This window comes from Suricata suricatta, chromosome 10 (assembly GCF_006229205.1).
Source record: "Suricata suricatta isolate VVHF042 chromosome 10, meerkat_22Aug2017_6uvM2_HiC, whole genome shotgun sequence".
In the NCBI taxonomy this organism is placed as follows: Eukaryota; Metazoa; Chordata; class Mammalia; order Carnivora; family Herpestidae; genus Suricata; species Suricata suricatta.
Window position 1 is genome coordinate 114,435,970 of NC_043709.1, and position 25,749 is coordinate 114,461,718.

Sequence of the window (25,749 nt, forward strand, 5' to 3'; positions counted from 1 at the left end):
AATCATTCTGCAGCGCTTGATTATCTAAATAATTCTACTGGGGATACACTATGAAAGTTGACATAAAGATAGTAATTTAGAGAAAAGAGGCAAGCAAAATAAAAAGCTTAGCAGGCTGGATGGTGGAAAAATATAAAACACAAGAAAAAGAACACAGCTGGGAATAAAGAAAAGAACAGGTAAAACAGATTGTTATATAGAATAAAAACTTTAAGTTCTTTGCATTTGTCAACATCTAAGGTAAATTCTCAAATTTTCAGTTAACAAACCTTCAAATTTTTACAGTACTGAAAACAGATTTGATATACGGTTTTATTTCATGTCCACCTTTAAAATGAAGCAAGGGAAATTGGAAAACTACTAACAGGTATTTTTTGAAGAGGAATTAAATCTAATATGTCACCTTAATTAGTTACTGAAGTACCAAAGCTAATGTGTTATGAGGCTATTTAACCTAGAGCAATTTAACCTGTAACTACAGAAATGGACAGTATATCCCATGGAGAGCACATAGTACATCCCTAAAATACTAACAAAAAATGACAAAAAAAGATCTTACTATTTTCCTCCATATTAATATACAGATTGGCTTTAAGCAGATATTCTCTAAAACAACTTTTAATTAGTTCAACTACTCCTCTGTCAAAATTTTAATGTCCTAAATGCAACTATTAATCGTGCTTCATGCAACCCAGTAAAACCTGGACAGTATTTTAAAACCAATCTTAAGGTTTCTGACCATCGTCCTTGTAAACATTTTCTACTGTTTCCTTCAACTGTCATCATCGATTCAAAAAGGATGTTAAATTCTTTTTGAAAGGCTATGTTTGAAAGGCCTGAACGGGATAAGTCATTCAACTGTTTAAGTTTTTAAAAATCGTTCCTGGCAAACGTACTACTGTTAGAATCTGCCCACTGTAACTGCAAAGTCGGAGAAAGAAGATGCTGATGCATCTGAGTCCCTTCAGCCCATGGAGATAGCAGTCCCTGAGGGATAACCCTACACGGATATCAAGATGTACATCACAGGTAATCAAAATTTACTCTCTATAAATCAGGTGTCCAATCTCTTTAAAAACAATTTCTGCAGAGATGATAATTACTGGAATGTCTCATAGGAAGAATAAGTCACTTTACTGGAGATAAGCACGTGGAGCTACCAATTATCAAAAGTCACACACTAGCAAGATAATTCCTGAAAAGAAAAACAGAAAAGCAATTCTTTATCTAGCTTCAGTACTATCAGAAATCTCCATTTTACTAGTTCATTCTGGCAGTGTTAAGGTCAATTAAATAAGAATTTTCAAAGGTCAAAATCCACAGGATACATTATTTTTATAAATAAGAATATTATGTAATTTAAAGAGAAATCTTCAATGGGAAAACTTAAATGAAGGAATAATTAAAACCCTTATTTAAAACTACCTTAAAATAACACATATATATAGACTATACTAAGTCATGTCCAAAGAGTTCAGGAGGAAAAAAAACAATATGTAACAAAGAACAATGTCCCCACCTTTGCTCTAAGAAACAACTAAAGGTATTTAAGAAATTTTCTAATGTCCCCAAAAAAAACCCCTTTTTTCCCATTTCAAAAAAAAAAAAATTACAATATTAAGGCATCTAACACTGACGTATGTAGGATTATGTTCTTTAAGTTTTCTAAATGAGAGTTCCAAAGCTCAAAATTTCATCAAGCAGACATTCACTAAAACTGTTTTAGAAAGTTTAAGAGACACATTTCCTTTCTTTTTCCCCAAGGTAAACGGGCACAACGCCCTCTGGTAGCTCAAAGAATCAAGAGAGAAATGAAAAATACTAAGACTCATGACTTAAGGTATATATTAAAAACCAGATATATTAGGAGATTTTACACTTTTTTTTCTCCTTTAAAAATTTCAACAGTTTTACCAAAAGAAAGGTTCAAGAGACTCCTTTGGGAAGTAAAAACACGTCTTACCAGAAGGCTCCACTTGGCAACTAGGCTCCGCGGGACTCCCAGAAACGCCGGCCGGCTGCTCCTCCGCTGTCTTTCCTCTTAACCAGGAAACCAGGCAGAATGCTCCAGAATTGTCACAACAGGCACTTTCTAAAATATCACACAAGGTATGACAAAGGAGTTCTTTCCGTTCTTCCTCTAAAAATAACCAAAGTACCAGTTACAATGGTTTTCTTTGAAAAGAAAAGAAACAACAAAAACCCTGACACAGATAAAAACAAGAAGAATGTTTTAATTTAATGATGAGAACCAACCACTCTATGTGGGTAGAGTATTCCTCCCCCAGCACAAACAATCTTACATTTTAGAAAAACAATGTGCTTGAGGATCACAATGTCATCACTATTAAACACTGTCATTAATCAGGAAAGGAACCCTGGAAAAGGAAGAACGAACCCTTAGAAGAGAGAACAAGCTCCCCGAATGACCCTTAGGCTGGGAAGGGAGCACGGAAGCCGTGAGGGACCCTCTACTGCAGAACCAGGCGCCACGGGAGGGCCTGCTGAGACTTCCAGCTTTTCCCTCACTTCTGAGCTCGTCTAACGCCCCTGACCTCCGTGGCCCACAGGGGTAAGTAAGGCTGATGAACTAACGCGCCCTCAGCACGTCCGGTACCAGACTCATTACATTAGCAGACGCCATGGCAGTCAAGCTGCATAAAATACAAGCTCCGGATACTGTGCTGCAGTGACTGGAGCATCAGACTTCCAAAGACAAGAGCAAACTGCTCAATTTCTTCCTGAACCTTAGCTCCCTCCTCTGTTCTAGCAGTTATCACTCTCCAAAAGTAGTGCTGTTCCTGAAACTTTCAACGGTAAGATGTGTATACAAGCTATGCAAAATTTTAGGCCATGGGGAGATTTCTATCTCTCCTAAGAGACTCGTCGTTCTTTAAGGCAGGAACTGTGCCATTCACTTTCTAACCACCACCACAGATACGTTTATGACAATGCTACAGAAATATTTTATCAATGTGCATATATTTCTGTACATGAAATATTATAACTTTTATCAGTAAGATGGTGACGTTAATATTAAAGAGCATCTCTTGATTTCTTCTCTACTACAATTTATTTTGCATTTTGGCTAGTAAATAATAAAAAAAAAATACATGGGTAACACTTTAACTCTTAATTTCAGTAGATCCTATGGGTACGGCTTGGAATGGAAACTGTTCTGCCCTTATATACCAAACTGGGATTATATAATCTAGCTTATATTCTTCCACAAGCTATTGTGAGATTCACATAAAAGTGTTCACTTACTGAAGGGAAGACGTAAACTGTTAAGCAGAATGCAAATGTTTATTACTATCAGGTAGCACCACACAGCTCTCTGACCTAATCTTACTGCACAAGCTCTGACAGCTTCGTCTGCAATTTAATTCGCTTCTCTGCAGTATCTGCATTGTGTAAGGCATTGCACTGAAAGCTGCAGGAGTACAAAGATAACTCTGAGTTTCTGCTCAGAGCAAAGTCAGATAAACACAAACGACTATCCCTTGCAGTGTGCTATTATTTAACAGTTCAGAGAAATGCACTACGTTTTTAGCAAGAGGCCGAGGGTTTATTTTCCCTTAGTTCTATTACCCTGTCTTATACCGCTCAGGGTGTATTCCCAGAGTTGGGAATATTGAGGTCACTATTCATGAAACTTTCTGAAACACTGAAAAAATAAAACTCAGGAAAAAAGTATTCCATTTATAGTTTACTTTTTAAGATAAACGACTTCAGTTACACTACTGCCAATGAGAGGTACACAATGATCTATAAGTTAGAAGGTAAAGGAAAAGGTTATAGAAAACCACGGCCATACCTGGGCAATCCCTCCAAGAAGACTTCTCCGAAGAAAACAGGAGCTTCTTCAAAAGAAATGCCTTTATACAATTAAAGCAATAACTATTAGAATCCACTATATTAAAAAAAAAAAAACATTCTTTTTTTTCAAACGGTAAAAAAAAAACAAAACCTTCATGTGTATCTCCTTTATGGTCTACTGACTAGTGTTATAAAATTTTCAGATATTTCCCCCTCACATTCAACTGTAATTAGCATATTATTCAGAATATACCATTATAAACTGGACTCTAGGTCCATAAAATTCTTTGGTTTTAATATGCACTTTGTGGCAAATAGAACTGACTCAGAATCACACATAACTGGAAAATTAAAGAAACTTACTGCTCGTTCACAAAGTAAAGACCCAGAAATGGGAACAAGTCTACATTTCTCTTAGATACCTTGGGGGAAGAGAAACCACAATATAAAACTGGTTCTGCACTATTAGCTCTGATTTGTGATATCAGAATACTGCTACAAGATTCATCACTTTAAGGAGTTCCTAAGTTCCTGGTTTAACTCAAAAAGCTATAAGATTCAAAAGAAAAAACGAATTGATCTCTGACCTTTCCCTGAGTTAACTGTGTTACACTGATGATTTGACAGAAAGCAGTTCGGTGTAGTGTTTTCTTCTCAAATGTAGTTCAAGGACCATTTCCATCCCAGTCATCTGACTAGTCTATTTAAAATGAAGACCCTTAGGCTCCACCTATTGGATCTGAATCTCCAGGGGGCAGATTCAAGGAAAAGCTTACTGTGATGCTTCTCACTTACTGCTTGAAAGCAGTAGTGTATTGGTTAAGAGGACTGCTGTTAGACACACCTGGGTCTGAATCCTGAATCCACTTTACTAACTAAAAATAATAATAGCATAAACTTCAAAAGGCTGCAGTGAGGATTATATAGAATAATCTGTGTGATGCACTTAGCACAGTACCTGGCACCTAATAAGCAATCATTTCAAAGTATTTTAACAAAAATATAAGTAATATTCTACAGTATCTTAAAGAAGTAAAATCTACAAATACTACAATCAAGTGTCTCTGACTTTTCCCCAAAATGGCAACCATAAACTGAAGACTAGAACTATATTACAATAGTTGGGAAAAGTGAGGCGGGTACCCATTGTTTTACCACTGATACGATCACTGTTGTTAGTATTTTGATATACTTCCTTCCAGTCTTTCTTTCATACCTGTCTTAATTTTTTTTTACAATGAGAAGCATAATGGGTATGTGATTATGTTTCCCATTTTTCTGTTTTCCCACAGGATTCCTAACTATAATTCTTAATCACTAAATGTCTACCGAGCTATCAAAATTTACTCAAACATTACTTCATGTTTAAACTACATTATTGCATACTAGCCTTATAATTTTGTTTACTACTATAAATATAAAAACTTACCGAATACAACATTTTCCATATTCAGGGCTATTTCTTTAAGAAAGATTCACAGAAGTATAGTGATTTCATAAAAAAATCTGCATTCTTATACTTCTGGTTCAAATGTACATTTCCCTCCCTGAGTCCAAGTACGAATGTACCACACAGCAATAGGAGTGTGCCAGCACCATCCTACCCTTCTATGCCCTGGTAATTATTTTCTATTTAAAAATTAAGAAAGTAAGCAATAGAATCTGGTTGCAGTTTTTTTTGTACTTTTTTGGATTCCTAGTGAGGTTTAACGTCCTGATTCTTTGGTTACCCATCATTATCCCACCGGTTATGCCTGTGCACACATCATTTCACCACTGGAGCCTGCGTGGTTTTCTAACTGATCTGTACACATTCTTTGTAAAAGACAGACAATACCCACTTATCGGTAACATTCATTGCAAATCTTCTTCTGAGCCTGGAACTCCATCTTCCTCTTAGTGCTGGCAATACATTAGTTTTAGTTCTTCTGTGGCTAAATATTATGACAAGAACATATTTGGCATATGGTATCAGATGATCTAACTTCATTTTCCCCCTCTAATTGGCAACTAGTCATATCAGTCACATTTATTAAGTTTTATTTTATTCTACCACTGATTTGTAGTTCCTTCTTTATCATGGTATGTGATAAATTCTTGGTAAACTGCTATGTGTAATGTGGTCTACTCCTGTATTAACCATCTGGTTCCACAATATGCCCATTCTTCTGGCCACAGTGTCATGTTCTAATTTTTGTAGTTTAAGAAAGCTTTAATATCTAGACTTGTTCATTCCACTTCAGTAGGCTAAATGATTTAGTTTTGACTTTTACACTGAAAGTATTTTAAAAACCCCAAATTCTTCTATGATTGCCAAAAATTATGTGACTATGAAACTAAATTGTGAGCTTAAAGATACAGGAGGGTTCTGAACATTACAATTATCCCTTGCAAAAACAGCCATCATTACAGAGATATACTGACTACAGGAAACTCTTGTGATACACCTTGCATTTAACTACATTCATAGACATTTAGTAAAAACCATGGGTGCTACTATGGTCCAGGAGGGCCAGGGTTAATATAATCTAATTTAATGCAGACAGAACAAGGCATCTTCAAATTCAGATGGTAAGATTCTACTAGCAACCAAAATCTGTCCCCAGACTAACGGTGTGATTAAGTCCAATACTAATTCACAGTTAAACTTTATTCTTTAATTTCAGTAACTCCCAATGTTCAAACATTCAAATTTTTCTTAATTTTTAAATAATTCTACTAATGCAAACAAAATAAATTTTACCACTTAAAGAAATAAACTAATGACCTATAAAGGATATATTTTGGAATCAGTCATGAAAGGTTTATTTCCCTTCTTCAGAGAAATAAATTTTTAATTTAATAACAGGGAGTATGAGGCTTGAGAGACAAGTTTACTTTGCAGCTAGCTAACAGTTCAGGAATGTGTTCCTTATGCCCAATGAATAATAAATATCAAATTAAGTACGTACTTTCAAAATGTGCTAATTAAAAACCATAATAAATTCCAGCTTCTCTTATAATAGTTGTGAAGTTACACAGCTGTTCAGACATTGTAAGTATTATAGTAAACTGAAAATTCAATTAGTGGTTTTAAACATATAATGATTGATTGTGGCAAACTGGCCCTTGAAATTCAAACATCATAACATATCAAGATTCAAAATCGTCAGATTAACACTATCTGTCCAAAGAAAAACTTTTTTTTTTACATTCTGGAAATTCTGTTTGAAGTCTGTTATTACTGATTTTATTTTACAAGTCGAAGCCATTGCCTAAAATTGTAAAGACAACTTATTTAAAAAATGTGTAAGGTTGTAGAGCATGAAAATATTCACTCATCTTCAACTTTTTAGGAAACTCACTTCTACAGTGAAAACAAATGAAAATAATATATGGCTACAATGTACCTCTCCATAGGATAAAACGCTATTACTCAACGGGATCATTGTATTAGAAAGAGGTCATTATTAATTCCCAATTTTCTGAAGGTCAGGAACACCTATTAATACAAGATTGCTAAAAGGCTATTGCTGCATAACCTGCTGATGTTCTGAGTTCATTTTTATTTTAGATATTTATAGCACTTTACATAAATAAAAGTTAAGAGATAACTGACCAAGTCTCATGGCATACAGATATTAGAAAACAAAAAATAAAGTATGAAACGTTGAACATGTCCCTCTAAGGAGTCGGTAAAGTAGTCTATGTTACCTGAACAGGTGCAATAACAGCACAGGGGCCACCTTCAAACTGTTCTAATGCAGATCCCTCTGATTCACTAAACACAAACCCTAAAAATGAAAGCAAGTAGCAAACATTAAAAATGTAATTCAAACAGCAGCCCAAAGAATTTTTAACGTATTTTTCTTTGAAAACAACCACTAATTACAAAAGCAAAACATCTCGAGGTTAGTCAGGCAAAGTGGTTTTAACTTTTTGGCGGATCAAGGAATCCTTTGAAAAAAGATATGAAGCCTATGTTCCACGCCTGTGCCCCAAATACACATAAACGCACACACATGTGCGCGCGCGCACACACACACGCATTTTGCACCCAGGGAACCCTCTCAGTGGACTAAAGGAATAAAGTGTGAACCTCAGTGAAAGACCACTAAATTACATCATTTATTTGAAGAAAGACTACATACTCTATCTACTGAATTCAAACACTTTTTAGGACCTTTTCGTACAGAAGCTTTTTTCATTCCAATCTCTGAATTACCTTCTATAAGCTTAAACTTAAATCAGAGACCGTGAATGTGTCCATACTATTTCAATTTCAGTACTATCCAACCGGGACTGAGTGGGAGCAACTAGCACAGCTTCCTACAGAGAGCATGGGGCCAGAGGTCTGGAAAATCATATCTGTACCACCTTCAGGAAATATTCTGCCTCTGTAGGTCTCTGTGTCCTTATCTTTCAAACGGTTGTTTTCAATTCCAACATGATAGGACTACGTAAGCTTTCACTTGTAGTTCAGTCATTCATCCAACAAACATCTGATGAACATAAGATACTATACTAAGCATCTAGGATGCATATATGAATGACTAAGCCCCTGGTCTGTAGAAGCCAACAGTACAGGCAAACAAGGACATAAGGGCAAATAAAGAATAAGTGTAAGTTACAACAGAAGTATGAAGATAGTATCGTGGCTACAGAGAGGAATGATTGACATGCCTGAGTCAAGTTATAACAGGCGACCTTGAGGCTGATCTTGAATAGGGATTTGCGAAACACAAGGGTGGAGAATGACTCGGAGGTAAAGAAAATGCCTTTATTAAAAGAAAAAGGTTTGATAAGAGCAGGGCAAGTTTACGAGTCAGAGGGAAATGTAGTGTAGCTTCAAGGTGGTAGTGGGTAGGGCAGGGGAGATGGTAAAAGGGGGAAGAAAGCTGACAGGAGGTTAATACTGGGAAGGGCCAGACCATGACAAGTTCTGATTAAAGCTGTAATATGATTGTACTGGGTTTTTTGGTTTCTTTTTTAAAAAGAAAAGAATGGGGATGAGACTGTTTCAACAGCCATACAAAGATGGTATCAACCTAATAAAACTGGCATTAGTATGGACAGAAGAAACTATATCTAAACAGTATTTCTGAGGCAAAAATTAAGATTTAATGTGTATGTGCAAGTGGGGCAAAGACGTAAGAGCTCGAGACACTAGGCGACGGCAAGTGAGATTACGGATACCCTAGAGGGCCCCACGCCCTCCCACCTCCTCTCTGTAACCTTGCAATTCCTCTCTTTCAAACAGTACTTAAACCTGGATCTCACATATTTAACAACGAGAAAACCTCCTTAAGAATCCACCAAATCTATTTACTTGAGTTGAAAAGTTCTATCAACACAAAAACTGGCACACAGATGTTTATAGTTCCTTTATTCGTAACTGTTAAAGGAAGCAATCAAGCTGTGCTTAAGTGAACCGCTGGGTAAATGCACTGTGATACATCCAGGCAACAAAATACTATTTGGCACTAAAAAATAAATGAGCTTACAAGTCCTGAAAAGACATGGAGGAACCTTAAATGAGTATTACTCAATGACATAACCAATCAGAACTGTATGGTTCCAACTATATGACATCCTTGAAAAGGTAAAGCTATGCAAAGGATCTATAGAATCTGAACTCTAAAAAGATTAGTAGTTGCTAGGGATTGGTGGAGAGAGGGAAGGATGAATATGTAAAGCACAGAGGACTTTTAGGGCAGTGAAAATACTATGAAACCATAATTAAAGATAAATGTCATTACATGTTTGTCCAAACCCAAAAAATGTACACCACCAAGAGTGAACTATAAACTCTGGGCCATGGGTGACAATGATATGTCAATGCAGGTTTATCAACAGGAGCAAATATTCTCTCTGGTCGCGGGTAATGATAATAGGAGAGGCTATGCATGTTGTGGGAAAAGAAGTATATGGGAAATTTCTAGAGTTTCCCAACAATTTTGCTGTAAACCTAACACTGCGCTAAAAAACTGAAGTCTCGGGGCACCTGGGTAGCTCAGCCGCTCGGTTAAGCATCTGACCTCGGCTCAGGTCATGATCTTGTGGTTTGAGTTCGAGCCCCACATCAGGCTCTATGCTGACAGCTCACAGCCCGAAACATGCTTCAGATTCTCTGTCCCAATCACCCAGCCTCTCCCCTACTCACACTGGGACTCTGTCTCTCAAAAGTAAATAAATTTTTTAACAAAGCTTTTAAAAAGTATAAATTTAAAAAATTTATTGGACTATTAAAAAAATCCAGGAAAAACTCCAATCACCACCTTCTCAAAATCTATCCAGTTGTCTACGTGCACTCTCACTCTCCTTACCTCACAATTTATTCAACCCACAAAAATTTGGTTTTCAACCTATGACTGCACCAAATTCATTCTCACTAAGTTCATTAATGACCAGTACAGGGTATTCCTCAAGTCTCTTCTTATTTACTCTCTAGACAATGATCTGAAATGCTCACCAATGACTTCTGAAAAACCTTTGCCCCTTAGCTTCGCTGCTCCAATTTTGTTCCAAATTTTCCTTTTTTGTTTCTTCTCAGTCTCCTTGGTCAGCTTCTCTTAAATGGTAATGTTCCTCCTACCTTGGCTTTAGGAACTCTATTTCTTTCATTCCATACATTCTCCTTGGGTAATTCATCTACTCCCAAGATTTCCATTACTGGTTGTATTCACCGAATTCTCAATGAGAGCCCAGATTAGAACTCCAGACATGAAGGGAATCTCATTTCCTTATCATGGTCCCGTCTATTCTACTTTCTACCTGAAATCTCCAACCTCATCCTTTGCCACTCTTCCTCTTAGATTTCAGGCATGCTGAGTTTCTTTCAGCTCCTCATATACCCATTTTCTCTCTGGTGTCTTGCCCTTTGAACATACTGTTCCCTGCACTAGAAACATTTGCTAACCCTGTCTCTGTCACCGTAAGGCAATATCTTCTTGGTTTGAGGCCCCAAAACATGATTTCTATCTGTCCATTTCTATCCCATCTTGGTCTATTTTGAGGTTCAAACCATGGTTGTCTCTCACCTCAAGGACTGTTAGCAGCTCCCAACTCGATGTCCCCACTTCTCCCCACCTGTCCTGACTCCATTCTTATTTCTTCACCACGGACTTACCACAGAAATATTTTAGATTTGGAAATTGGATTTTGTCCAGCCTAATTAATACCTTTCAATGGCAATGAGAATGAAATCTAAACTCCCTTTCATGGCCTTACCAGACATCATGTTCAATCAAACCCACGTTCCCTCAGTTCAATCTCATCTTTATCATCTACAGTGATCATGGCAAGGTCTTTACTTGGTCCTAGTGCTTGGTGTTCCTGCTACATACATTTCCCCTTCTCTCTTCATAAAGCTGAATCCTTCTTCTTCTTAAGGACGCACTGTGGTTGGTGTTAACTCCTCAGAGACACTCCCTCCTACACCTATCTAAGTAGGTGTATCTAAGATCTAAGATGGTTGGTCTCTCCTACCATTCTCCAGAACAACCAGTACTTTTCATAATCTGTGATTACTATATTATTGTTTGTTTACTTGTTTATCATTTGCTTTAGAGGGGTCTTGCCTGTTCTGTTGACTAATGTTTTCCTAGTATGTTGTATAGTTAATGCTCAATAAATGCTTTTTGAATTGTTGCAAGGAAAGATAATGGGGGAATTTGTTTCTAGGTATGCCAAGTTCAGTTTTGAGATAACGATTTGGCACTATTTAGAAGGGGAGAAATAGGGGTCTGGAGCTTAGGGCAGAGTTTAGGATTAAAGACAACAATTTGAATTATCCTCAACACAGCAATCATAGTAAATGAGAACGTGTACAACAAAGACAACGGAGTTGGGAACATTAAAAAATAAGCAGAGGCTGAGTCAGCAAAGATGGACACAGATTAGAAAGGTAAGAGAAAAACACACTGAAGTCCTCCAGCAAGCAAAGAGTAGTTACTTGTTATAAATGCTGAGTAAACACAAAAATGTAAATATTGGATTCCAAAGCACATCACTGGAATACAAAAGAAATCTAGAGGACTGGAGAGAGTACCCAAATTTTAAAGGGTTGAGGAGTGATTCAGAATACAAGAAGAAAGAGTAAATGCAAATTATTTGTTAAGCAAATGAAAGGGGGAAAGGATGATAGCTTGAAGGGTAGCTGGATAAAGAATCATTACTTATTATTATTTATATAGGCTGAAGAACAGGAGTTTAAAAACAGCAAAGGGGCAATTATATGGGAAAGAGGAAGTTTAAAGACTCCAAGTCCTGAAAGAGTTGTGGTGTGGAAGTGGTGGGACTGGGTAAAGAGAGATTCTCGAAGTGTGGTCTACAGAACCTTGGAAATCTGAGACCCTTTCAGACGATCTAGTAGAGGTTAAAACAATGCTCATAATGGTACTAGGACATCATCTGCCCTTTACGCTGTGTTGACATTCACACTGATGGTACAAAAGCAATGGTGGGTTTTACCACTGGTGCCTCCGCACAGGAGTGTCCTTAAGCTGTATAGCAGTCATCATCCTAGTAAACAAAACCGCACTCCCTTGGACACAGAAAAAGCCAATTTAACTAAAGAATGCCCTTACTGATGCTAATTTTATTAAATCTTGACCTTGAATAAAATGGCCTTTTAAAAAATACTCTGCAGGACAAAATGGAAACTAAAGCTACATACCTTGATAATGACTGCTATCTCAAGAAAAAGCACATGTGTAATTTTCTGAATTGCAAGCAGGAACTGCTTTTTGGAAAGCACAGTTTTTAGTTTGAAGCGCTATCGACAAACTATCATTATTCAGACTTGGGTATGTGGCAGATCCTTTCTCAGAAGTGAATGAAGGAGCCTGATACTTTAAGGGAAATGACAGACAGTATCTTCACCAGGGGTAAGTTTTCAGGCTTTGAAGCAATAACTAAAATTCTGGAGAACCTGCATTCACCTCTGTAAACTTGACAGCGTCTCAATTCTTAGAGATTTTTCTAATGAGATCAATGGTCATAGAAATAAATGTGACTTTTGTTATCATATTATGAAATGTGTTAGCATTTCTGCATAAACCAGTGGACCAGTAACTTCCAGATAAAAGATGCATGCTGTTAGAAATGAATGCACAGGTAAAGAACTGTTCAAAGAACAAGACATACCAACCGATTTCAATTTAACACAGTATAAAAAAAAAATCACTGATGTGGCTTCAGATTCCAGATCACAATTAACCTCTAAGAAACTACCACTTGTCAAGTTTTGGTGTAGTATCAAAGGAAGATATCCTCAATGATCTGAAAAGTCTACTCTAAGACTCCTACCTCACCAATCACAGTCTGGGAGGCTGGGTTTTCTGCATACACTTCCTAACAACATCCTAACAACATCCTGCCACAGGCTGAAGAGAGAAGCCAGTGAGGAGCCAGCAGGCTTCTAAGGGGCCACGTATTCAAGATACTTACAGAAACGTAAAATAATGCTTCAGGTCTCATTCATATTGAAATCTTCATAATTTTTAAGATTATAAGGGGACCCTGAGTTAAGAAACAAAAAACAAAAACTTGAGAGTCACTGGCCTACCAGAAGGGAATCTTAGCAGGCTTCTAAATTAACGATATAGGCAAAGAGGGTAAGAGCGATTTGTAATTACTAAAAATTAAATTATTAAAACTTAAAATTTTAAGTTTAATTATTCAGAATTACTGAATAAGAATGAGGGGAACAAGAGAATTGAGGAGCACGTTAATCCTGAGAGACGTAACAAAAGCTGACAAGATAAAGAACTAAGAGAAACACTGAGGGCTCAACTAACGTCTGAGTACTGCATGTGTGTTGATGGTGACAACAATCTTCTCCATCAGTACACAGCAGCCTGGGACAAACTGAACAGATGACAGGCTGAATGGAGGGTGGGAAACAGGTATGACAAACAGGACAAATTCAGTCAGGACAAATGATCTCTAAGGGTACTGGCTATCACATCAAGACAACCACATCTGATGTCAACCCAGGAATGAGAGCGGAAGCCAAGAGGCCCTGCTCCTACTGGATGGAAGTAAGGAAAGGGTCCCTGGCCTTAGGAGGTGGGGCAACGGTGAAACCAGGCTCTGTCCAACTTTCAAGGTATGTAATAAACATGAGTCAGTAACGAATTCTTACCTTCCTTAAGATTACTACGAACACAAGGCAGTTTACAAAATCTATAGGTGGGGCTTCTAGCTGAAATGCATTACAGTGAGTTGCTTTGTATGTTAGAGCTAAAAACCCCATGGAGAAGTCTATGCAGACCTGCTATACACCAAACTCTGTTTAATAACAGTATACAAGGTTTTTAAAAAATTTTTTTATGTCTTTTATTTATTTTTGAGAGACACAGAGAGATAGCCTAAGGAGGGGAGGGTCAGAGAGAGAGAGGGAGACACAGAATCTGAAGCAGGCTCCAGGCTCTGAGCTGGCTGTCAGCACAGAGGCCAACGCGGGGCTCGAACCCACAAACCGTGAGCTCATGACCTGAGCCGAAGCCAGACACTTAACTGACTGAGCCACCCAGGTGCCCCTACAGTATAAATGTTTGTGTTAACAGATAATGAACAAAGGCCATTAGTGTGCAAAATGAAATAAAGTCAATTAAATGTAAATTAAGTATTCTATCCTAAAATAGGACTATGCTAAGTAGGCTTCTCCTTTTATAATAGGGTTTTACTTGCATTTAAATTTTTTAGGATATAGAGTTATCTCTCTTGTATTCTCATATTTAAATCACTTCCTACTTTTAAAAGGAATTAACTCTTGGGGCACCTGGGTGGCTCAGTCAGTTAGGTGTCCGAGTTTGGCTCGTGTCATGATCTCGCGGTTTGTGAGTTCGAGCCCCGCGTTGGGCTCTATGCTGACAGCTCAGAACCTGGAGCCTCCTTCACATTCTGTGTCTCCCCCTCTCTCTGCCCCTCGCATGCTCACACTCTCTGTCTCTCAATAATAAGTTAAAAAAATAAGATAAATAAAAAAAAATAAAAGGAATTAACTCTTCACAAAATGTTTTTTTCTGATTAGATCTCAAGTTAGCCATCTAAAGCATCTGATCCTGAACATAATTTTGTATCATATTCCACAGTATTACAAACATAGAAATCTGTTTCATAGCTGCTAACTAATTTAAACTTGAGCCACAAACTTCTTTGCAATTTTCTAACGACTTACTATGCAGACATATGACTTTTACTTTCATACGACTTACTATGCAGACATACATTATTCAGGCCAGTTTTACAAAGTTTGCCTCCATACTTCTGAATTCCCATGTAAACAAAAGCCCAGAGAAAAGACTTGGTTTGTCATTACAAACTCGATGATAGTCTTTGAGTCAAATCTGCACTGGGCCTCATTTTCTAGATGAGGATACTACATTTATCCTTGGGTATCTCTAAGGGTTGTTGCAAGGATTAAATAAGACTTCTAAAAACTGTAAAGCATAAAACAATTTAAGATATTATGACAGATACTTTAAACCAAAAAACATATTATGTATTCAAAGTACCAAGAAATTAACTTTTTCATATAAACTCACAAATTTTAAGTTAAAAGAAATGGCTTTTAGATGACATGATTCACGTAGGTTGGAGAAAGGAATATCTGTTCTTGAGAGAAATAAAAGGTGTCCAACAACAACATCCTCTGAAATGATATGTTCTCACAGTATTATTCTCACTTTGGAAGAAAACTCAGTAATACTGGTATATCATTTTATAACTTTGGGAAAATGTTAAATCACATTATAATAAACATATTAACTTGTAAATACATCCTATACTTAATATTTTAACCGATCTCTCACTTTCCCTAAATTATGTTTTCATAATACATAACAAAAATGGTCCTTTACCCAAAGTCCTAACTCTAACTTGAATCAACCACGCCCCATCCCCCACCTCGCCCCCGAGGCCCACGCCCTGACAAGGCCCCCAAAACAAGGAACTGGAATAAATAGCAGTTGTGTTTCTCCCTTTCTGGCTAATCTTATAGGTAAAACAATAAACTAAAGCTTAAAGGAAAGCGGGGAAACAGGGAGAATAATGGTTTCGCAGAATGTATAATCTAGATCAGGGGTTGACCTGTTTCTGTAAATGCAGTTTGGAACACAGCCACACTTGTATTATCTACGGCTGCTGTTGCTGCAATGGCAGAGATGAGTTTTAAGACAAAAATAATAAATGCCAGTGACCCCCTTCTACAGGAAAAGTTTGCCAAACACTGAACTGGACAATCAATAGCAAAAAAAAAAAAAAAAAAAACCCACAAACACAAATATTCCCAGTATGTACGTCAAGGTTTCCTTTATAATAAGATTAATACTTAACTCCTGCTAGATCTAAATGACTCTTACCTGGTTCTGCTGGTAGCTGGTCAATTCGACCCCGTGCTACCATCTCCAGTACTTCTATCTGATCCAAGCCACCATCTCCTCCCCACTGTATTACTGCAGTTGTCTGTCATTCCATCTTGCTGTCTCACTCCAGGCACTCCAGCCTGCCCTCAAACATAGCAGTCAGATTAGTCCTTTAAAAAGTTGTCACGTCATCTCTCTCCTCTGCTGTAACTCTCGAAATGGCCTCTCATTTCATTCAGAAGAAACATCAAAGTCCTGACCATGGCCTATAAGGCTTTCTAGGCCACTGAATGAAAATTATTTCTTCCATCATCTTTTGTTACTCTCCCCAACCCTCATACCTTCTCTAGCCAAACTAGTTGCCTTCTGGTTCCTTGAACAAAAATGCAAGGAATAGCCTAAAGTCTTTTATGGCGGCTATTCTCCCTGCCTGGACCACCCTTTCTTCAGATAGCTGCACAATTCACCCAGTTGCTGCAAGGTATGCTCCAATCTCATCTTGAGACGAGGCCTATCCACATTACCCCACTGCACAACTCCCTAGTTCTTTACCTTCGAACTATTGCATAGGCTCAATTTATGGTATGCTTATTATGCGTCTTCCTTCCTATCCCACCAAGCCTAACCTGCAGGGGCCTGGCACACTGTCGTCCTGTGTGGGAAGAAGGGCAAGGGGGCCAACTGGTACTGCGGACTAAGAGGTAGAAAACACACACATTTAAAAAAGTATCACAGGCCATGGAAGGAGAGAAGAAGGCAGCAGAGACTCAATTTCCCAGTTAGAAAATAACAACTGCAAACCTTCCAATTATGCAACTAATTGTCTTTGAAAGAAAAACAGGCAAACCCCACCCCCCACAAAACCCTATTTTTTTTTTTTAAGAAAAAGGAATTGCAGAAGAGAATTATCTAAAACTGCCAAGTGAAATAAAACAACGACCATGTGCCACTTCTGTGGCTCACTGCTGTCACAGACTGTCTGAAACTGCCAGATGGATGAAGAGAAGAAAAGCAACTCTGGGCTGCAGCAACCCCTGCAGATCATTCTAAACATATCAAAAAACGTTTAATGTGACCAATCAACATGGTTTCATACATGGAATATCCCTAAACACAATTTTACAAGTATTTACCCTAAACATCTCACACTTTTAACTTGCTTCCAGAAAACTCCTAAGATTCCAGTTGTCACCACACAGTTACAGACTATGAAGCAGAGCCAAGGTTGGTGTCACGTTGCAAATGCTGTAAATCAAGTGCAGCAAAGCAGTGTCCTGTGCCTCTTCTCCTAATCCCCAACAACAGCCAACGTGGTCCTTGGCAATGACTTCAGCCTCTAAGTGAATAAATGAATGTAACAACACTTAACACAGCAAAACCAATAACGACCTCCCTCTGATTCAGAAGTGGTAACTTAAAAATACATACTTGGCCGCCTGAACATTTGGCAGTGTTAAGACAGTGAAGAATTAAGAAGTATCTTTTATTTTTTAAGACAGAGAGAAACTGAGCATGAGTGGGGGGGGGGGGCAGAGAGCGAGAAAGACAGAATCTGAAGCAGGCTCCAGGCTCTGAGCTGTCAACACAGTGCCCCACGCGCAGCTCGAGCCCACAAACCATGAGATCATGACCTGAGCCGAAGTCGGACACTTAACCGACTAATCCACTCAGCCGCCCCAAGACCGTGAAGAATTAAAGAAAAATTGAAATGGTGTGGATTGAGTGATTCTCATTAAGGAACTCCTATAGGACTAAAAGGTGGCATAGCACTCTTGTGTCATTATAAAGTTATATTTTAAATAATGATTATCATGTCTCAACTATCTTTCAATAAAAAAGTACATAAAAGTAAAAAACAATAATGATTATTTATCAAATAAACAATAATTTCTTACAATTGTCAACTCACGGCCAGAAAGTGATCTTTGGTTTAGTCTACAATTAAACACTGTTTAAAGTGGGTTACGAACTTTCATTGTCTGAGTGTTCACTATGTCAGATATTGTGCTAAGTGACCAAATGTATTTACATGCCTTTAATCCTCACAACCACCCTGTAAGGTTGACACTACTATTATCTGCATTTTACAGAGAAGCAAACTGAGGCTTAAATACATTAAGTAACTTGAACCTGGAACCAAAGTATACCTGTTCCAAAGCCTTCTCTTAACTAGTAGAACTGCCTCTCAATTCTCCTGGACACTGGCATCACAGTATTAATATATAAGAGGCTGACCACTATCTTAGTCTATGCTGTACACGCTGAATTAATGTTGACACATTACATGGGAAGTAAAAGTTTTCTTAATCCTTTACAGCCTTGTATACCTCGGGAATGTTCACTGTTAGGACAAAATGAAGTCAATGTAGAAAGTAAGCTTTAAAACCTGCAAATGCCAGGTGACCACGATTTCAGAAAATATCACTTCAGGGACGTAATTAAATGTGTAAAAAGAGCCAAAGCAATTACATGTTAAAGTTTGGAAACTCCAAGGGGTACAGTGAAGGCAAATCTGTATTAGGAATCGGGAGACTTATAATTCACGCTCCTTCTATCAATACGTGTGAATCCGGCCTGGTCATTTAGCTTCACAACTCATTCTCCTCATCTGCGAAATAAGAGTGAGGGACTAAATAACCGAAATGAACGTAATACATCACGATTCCTAGTTTACCACCTCTTAAAAGAGGCATATCTGAGAGAAAGGAAGGGATTTACCTCAACTCTGAATTTTTGTTACAAAATACACACTAATGAAGAACTTAGATTTACCATGCTAAAATTCCCCCAAATCCTTTGAGAACTGGTATTCTCTAAATAGATGATTTAATAACAGTACTGAAGAGCTATCATTTACGGGCCTACAGTTTACATACTTACATGACGGATCCTTCTGACTCCAAAGACTATGCTCATAACCTCACTTTAACTTCAGTCTTTCTTCAGTCACCTTAAGTAACATGCAAAGTTGTGTTTTATTATTAAAACTTAAGAATTACATATAATTGCTAGTATAAAGTGCCAAAGGCCGAGCCTGGCACAGCATAGGAATCCAAGAAATGGTGATTCTTATTTCATTAGTGTTCGTAATAATAAAACTTCTCACATAACTCAAAATCCCGTCTGAATTAGACCGGCACAGAAAGTGCTATGATTCCTTTTGACTGTAACAGATAACTAAACCCATCTCAAAACTGGGGATACTTTGGGTCAAAAGAGCACCTGAAAGCAAGCACCGGCTACTACATCCAACCACAAAGTTAAAATGCAAAAACAACAGAAGTGCCTTCTAGAAGGAATTAGCTCCTTTGACTTTCCCGTGGACTTCCCTCTCTCCAAAATTAAAGCAAACACCCATACCACGAAGCCTTGGTAGTGGGAAAGGATTCAGGGGGCCACAACACATGCCGAGAAACTGACACCGGGGCACGGGACACGCCCTCCGTGTCACACACCGCAGCCCAACAACCTTGCTTCTCTCCAGCCGGAGGGCAGCGCAGGGAGCGGCAGAGGCGCTTCGGGGTGCTTAGTGGACAGCTGCAACCCTTCTCCTACTCAACCACTCCCCCCGAGCCAGGCAGGGCGTTTCTAGAAAGTCCAGTTTCCGAGCTGAGCTCGGGAACTGGGACAGAGTGCAGGGCAAGCCAGGGGCGCCGCAGTCAGGGCAAAGAAAGCGGCTGGAAGCCAGAGCCCCGTCCCGGTACCTTGCGTCCAGCGGCAGAAGATGGTGTCAGAGAGACCGGGGCTGCTCTTGGTGCCCCACACCAGCTCCATGAGCTCTTTAGTCAGTTCGGACATGATGGGGTACCGGCGAGCGGGTCTTCGCTTTCAGGACTGCCGCCCCGGAACATGGGGAAGGGGCGCCTTCAGAGACAGGGGGTGCGGGACGGCAGCGGCAAACGAGCTGGGAGGGCGGACGGGAGGAAGGCGAAGGGAGAGCGACCTACTCGCTGGGACCGCGCCTGTCAAGCCAGCCCGAGCGGCAGCAAGGAGTTTCCCGTGCCGGAAGTGCCCGGCCACTTCCACTTCCGGCTTCCCTTTCGCTACCGTCCCCGCCCCTCGGTGGGCCCGGGAGTCGGTCCCCGGAAGCGGAAGTGGGGGGGTCAGGAAGAGCTTAGGGACTCTCTGGTGGCCGCCCGCTTTCCAGAGCTCGCCCCTCGCCGTGGGTGGGGTGGTAGCTTTTGTACTGGCGGGCACGCCGCGTTCTCTGGGCGTTGGCATGTTTGTTTTTTTTTTTTACCATCCAGGAAACCCTCCTGCCTCTGCGCACTGCTCTGGGCTTAGCTGCAGGCTCCGAGGCGCACGCCTTAGGGGCCTGGAACGTAGACTATTCCTTAAAATGTATGTTACTAGTTATGCAGAACTACAACTCTTAAGACGAGGGTTGTGTCTCGGTGAGGAAACATCTATGTCGGTACAGAGAGCCGCCAATAATTTGAAGTCTGTCGGCCTGTATGCCTCGATAAATATGAAGTCCAACCAACTATTAAATAGTTGTGCATTAATTAATAGGTAGGTGTAGTGTAATGTGCATTAGAGATGTCTCTACTGGGTGTAACACAGAATTACAAAGTTATTTATAGGGAAACAGATTCAAAGCAGCCTGTTTGTAAACGGTAGAGCATTTTCATCTCGAGCTTTTGAGAGGGTAGGGTGGGTGGACAACACCTGGACTGAAGTCTAGTTTTAATCATTGACCAGCATTCAGTTGAGTTTGTTTTATGTAAAAACTTGTATTTGTGATGCTTAAAAAGTAGAGAACATATTGACCAAACTTTGAATGTAAAACAAAAGAGCAAAATCTGACTGGTTCCTCACAAGTAAGAAGGCTTGGCTAATTTATACTTTATTTCAGACTTCAACAATCTTTGCTGTAATGCCTGAGCCATATCTATAGCCCTCCTAGTTTTTATTCCCTTTGGAATTCCTTTTAGAATAAAAATTCCTCTCTTTACCCAATTTTTGCAAACCAAATCTTACTCATTCTTCAAGACATAGTCTGAATGCCATTTTGTAATAAAGCTGACTCCAGTCATTAAAATCTGAAGTAAAAAGTTTAGCTTCTGAAATTTCATGGTAACTCATCTGTAACTTGCTCATGACATTTACTGTCATCCTTGTATTTGCAAAAATTACTCTTCTGAGCTATAAGTTTATGGAAGTCAAGGACTTGTCTTAGTCATAGTACCTAGTATGGAGCATTGAACATTGCTGGATATCAATAAGTATTAGTTGAAGGAATGATATTTGCGTTTACTAGAATTTAAAAATTCATTATCTTTTTGCACATTAGGGATCACGAGAAGTAGTAGTAAGTCCAGTTAAACATCTAATATTTGCTAGGTGATTTACAATTTACAGGATTATTTCACTTCCTGAAAGACATAGAAGGGTCTATTTCATAGACTGTGTAAGTAGTAGACCTCTAAGTTCAGAGGTGTTGGCCCCAAATGTTTTCTTTCCATTATTATACAGACAGTATTGTACAGTTGATTAACTCTTCTATACATATAGGGTAAAGGCTATACTTCCAAAATGCAATTTTAAAAATGGAATATTTCTTGATCTAGATTTTTCTAAGTTTCCAGCTATAATGAGCAGACAAAATCTTCAGTACCTTGATATGTCCTTTCCACTTTTAGGTTATATTCTTTATTTGCAATGTTTAAAATTTTTAAATTAGCAGGACATATTTTTAACAAGGAATTTTTTTAATGTTAAATTATTTATGTTGCTTAATTCATTAGTTATAACATCTAAAATGTGAACTTACTACAATAGAAATGCAAATTAATATTCATTTCAAATTTTCTTATTCAGTAATTATACATAAACATAATACACACTGGAAGCAGTCGAGTTTGTTGCATTTATATCTGACACAGGATAATGATGACTTTCTCTTATTATAATAACTTGAAGATTATGTAAATTTGCCTTGAAGTATTGCTCCATATTTTAGCACGTATTTTTTCTTAGGGTCATCTATGGTTTTGATTAAAGTGATGTGTGTCATTAAGATGTACACATGTTGCATGAATGATCTTTGGGCCTAAAAGAGAGTCCTGAAATATCAGAAACATTCTGTGCATACGTAATATTTATTAGTAATATTTCTCTTTAATTCAAATTCAAGTCAGGGCACAGCCATAAAACTGGGCTGAGATTTCCATCCTGATTAATTCCCTTTAGCCTTCTTTACTATTTCATAGCAACAGAATTACTTTATCAAACCCCTAACTGTGCTAGTTTCCTGTCTTTCCCAAAATTCCCTGTCAAACAAAGTACAATGACTTCATTAGCTGGTTCCTAGCAACTGCCACGGAAAGAACAATTCTCCAACTGGAATACCTCAAACTCCTGATTTAGTGTATTTGCATCCCACTTATCTAAGAGAAATCACATCGTTAGAAAAACCCTATACTTTAATATGGTTAATACGTTCTTGGCAAGTTGCTCAAACAATCCCATACTCACCTACTAATAAAACTATCTTATTTATATGCCCTATGTTTACAATAACAGCATAAATCTATCAAACAAATGAAATTCTTTCCTTTCCATTAGCCTAACCTCATCTCAGCTGGATAATTTTCCTACCAAGCATTAAGTCCACCATTGTCATTCCCAAGTATGGCATACTGCATCATTTCCCAAAGCACTTTCTACTGGCATTCATACACGGTGGAAAGGGGATTCTATCACTAAATTCTGGGTTAAGTAAAGTTAAGCAGTTGTTCACTATGGGGCTTGTGGGTGGCTCAGTTGGTTAAGCATTCAACTCTTGATTTTGGCTCATGTGATGATCCCATGATTGCTGAGATCCAGTCCTGCCTGGGGCTCTGCACTGACATGATGGAGCCTGCTTGGGATTCTCAATCTCCCTTTCTCTCTCTGCCCCTACCCTGCTCCCATGCTCTCTCTCTCAAAATAAATAAATAAATAAACATAAATAAATAGAAAAAAACAACAGTTGTTCACTGCAACTCTCAAGAGAGAGGATTGTATTCAGGGCTAAAAGGCATGTGAATGATTTTATTCTCTGATCTTCTAACATAGTTTAGATTAAGAATCACTGGTATAATGGAATGGGATTCTGATTGGAAGGAGAAAATATGAATGTTATGAATATGATTAAGAGGTACAAGCTTAAATTTAAAACAAGGAAATATGAATGTTACTTCGTATGTGACTAATAACTATGGCCTTGGATAAGTCATTGAAACTTTACTGTGCTTTTTTCATCTATAAATTAAAAGGAATAACTGTAGATCATCTCTTAGGATGCCATTCACTTCAGATCCTATCCACTTTTATGATTAAAAAAGACACTATCTGTTTAGAAATTAAAATATATGGAAAAAGTGAGAAGAAAAAGAATGTTGAGCATGTATATAGAATAAACAAATGACTTAGCATTATTCTGCACTAACACATAGAAGAGATTATTTTCCCCTAACCACTTACTTGTGCTAACATTACAAAATGAGAATATCAAGTTCCAAAATATATATTAATCCAAGACTGGCTATATTAAATGAGTACATAATATTTGCACACTAGGATGTGTAATAGACACCTCAAACTCACTGTGTGTCAAATAAAACATTTTTTTCATAAAACCAGTTCCTCTCTCAATGTTTCATGATGAATGAATAGTACCATCCTCTACCAAGAAGCAAATTTTTTAATGTTCTCAATTTTATAGGATGAATAAACAACCTCTTTGTGGCTCAGCTGCCACATTCATAAAAGAAGGTCATTGATGATAATTATGTCATATAACGATTATGAGATTAAACAGAAAACATGTAAAAGAAATACGTAACTGAAAAATATTATTCTTATGTTAGCTATGTTAATGGTTTGAACAAAGGACCATAGGGGCAACATGGAAGATGAATTATTTATGCATTTGAACTGGATATAATTTTAACTAGAGAAAAAAAGCGAGGATGTGCATTTTTGACATGTCATACTATTATGGCAGGAGCCTGGCATTTGTATCACCAGTGAGAGAGGAGTCAGTAATGTCAGATAAAGGAGGGTGCATAGACTGAATTGTGTCCCCTCCAAATCCATATGTTGAAGCCCTAATCCTCCGTGTGACTATATTTAGAGATAGGGCCTTAAAGATAAAATTAAGTTAAATGATGTCGTAAACATGGGGCCCTAGCCCAATGGAACTGGTGTCCTAAGAAGACTAGAAAGACACCAGAGATCTCTCTCATCCCACATGAACACAGACAAGACACTATGTGACGACACAGTAAGAAAGTGGCCATCTGTAAGCCAGAAAGAGAGGTGTCAGCATTAACCAACCCTGAATGGAACTTTGATATTTATACTTGTAGCCTCCAAAAATTGTGAGAAAATTAATTTCTGTTATTTAGGTCAGCCAATCTCTGGTATTTTGTTATGGCAGCCTGAGAAGACTAACAGAAGGGGCCAGAATCTAAACATATTATCTTACATAGTTAAGCAACTAATATTTATTGATCACATTTTATGGCTGTCACTATACTAAGCAATTTACATGTGTTACAGTACAGAACCCTCATGAATAAGTACTATGATCTCTTAGGAGGATAAAAATCTTGCCCCGAGTCACGCAGTGAATGGAAAAACTAGGATGCAAACCTAGATTTTTCTGACCCAGAATCTGCACAAATACATTTCAGAGCCCAGGTGATTTGATTCTAGAGTCTGTGGCCTTAATCCTAATTGCCCCTTAATACTATGAACTTAAAATGTTTTTATGTTTATTTATTTTTGAGAGAGAGAGAGAGGGAGGGGAGAGAGAGAGAACACATGGGGCAGACAGATATTATAAACTTCAAATATAACAGGATCTAGTTAAGATTTTTCAACAGTGTGGTGATAACATCATCTTTATATCTTATGATTGTAACTGGCAGTATGCAATGAGGACACTGATTACAAATGAGAAAGCCTGGAAATGGCTGAACCAGTTAGGAAGTTACTGCAATATATATAGGGGATCCAGCAGTTAAAAAATTGACAAACATTCTTAGCCTCATCAAATTTACATTCTAATGTGGATCACATACAAAAAAACTCAGATAAGTGAAGTATATAGTATGATACATTAACTCCTCCAGAGAAAATAAAGCAGAGAAAGGAGATAGAGTGCTGGGTGAGGCGTAGGGGGTTGCAATTTCATATAGTCCTTCCCTAACTCAGGATAAAGTGGCCCCATAAGCAGAGACCTGAAAGAGTGAGGCAATATATACAACGTGAAAATATTTGAGGCAGAGAAAAGATCAACCACAAAGACAAAGTGAGAGTTAACCAGGAAGTTGGCAAGACCACAGGGGGCACACTGAAATTGGACACAAATGAGGAAATAGCCTTTATGCTGTGCTGCAACTTTCCTATTGGGGAACTTTCCTACTGGGGATTGTTAGGGGCTTGCCCAGCTTCTTTCTCTCCAAAGGATAACTTAGGAGCCACAGGTCTGTAGGATTATATGGAGGAAGGGGCAGAGTTGCTTTTATTGCAGCCTGACCTTGCAGTAAGGCATCTTTTTGACCTCAAAAATTCATGTGGCATATGATAA

The 25,749-nt window shown here is 38.2% G+C and overlaps 1 protein-coding gene across 5 annotated transcripts in view; it reads right to left on the bottom strand.

The window, feature by feature from the left end:
• Positions 1–20,178, bottom strand: part of MINDY3 (MINDY lysine 48 deubiquitinase 3) — a 90,440-nt gene extending 70,262 nt beyond the window's left edge. For 2 of the 5 annotated variants that reach the window (XM_029954553.1, XM_029954550.1), the window contains exons 1-4: positions 19,874–20,178; positions 7,513–7,592; positions 3,818–3,878; positions 1,964–2,140 (exon numbers count right to left, since the gene is read on the bottom strand). In XM_029954553.1, the coding sequence (XP_029810413.1) occupies positions 1,964–2,140; positions 3,818–3,878; positions 7,513–7,592; positions 19,874–19,967 (412 nt within the window). In that variant the 5' untranslated portion in view covers positions 19,968–20,178. Of the gene's footprint in view, positions 1–1,963; positions 2,141–3,817; positions 3,879–7,512; positions 7,593–16,166; positions 16,249–19,873 lie in introns of those variants that run through there. The other 3 variants (XM_029954551.1, XM_029954552.1, XM_029954554.1) reach the window with 3 other exon arrangements.
• Positions 20,179–25,749: the final 5,571 nt, after the last annotated feature.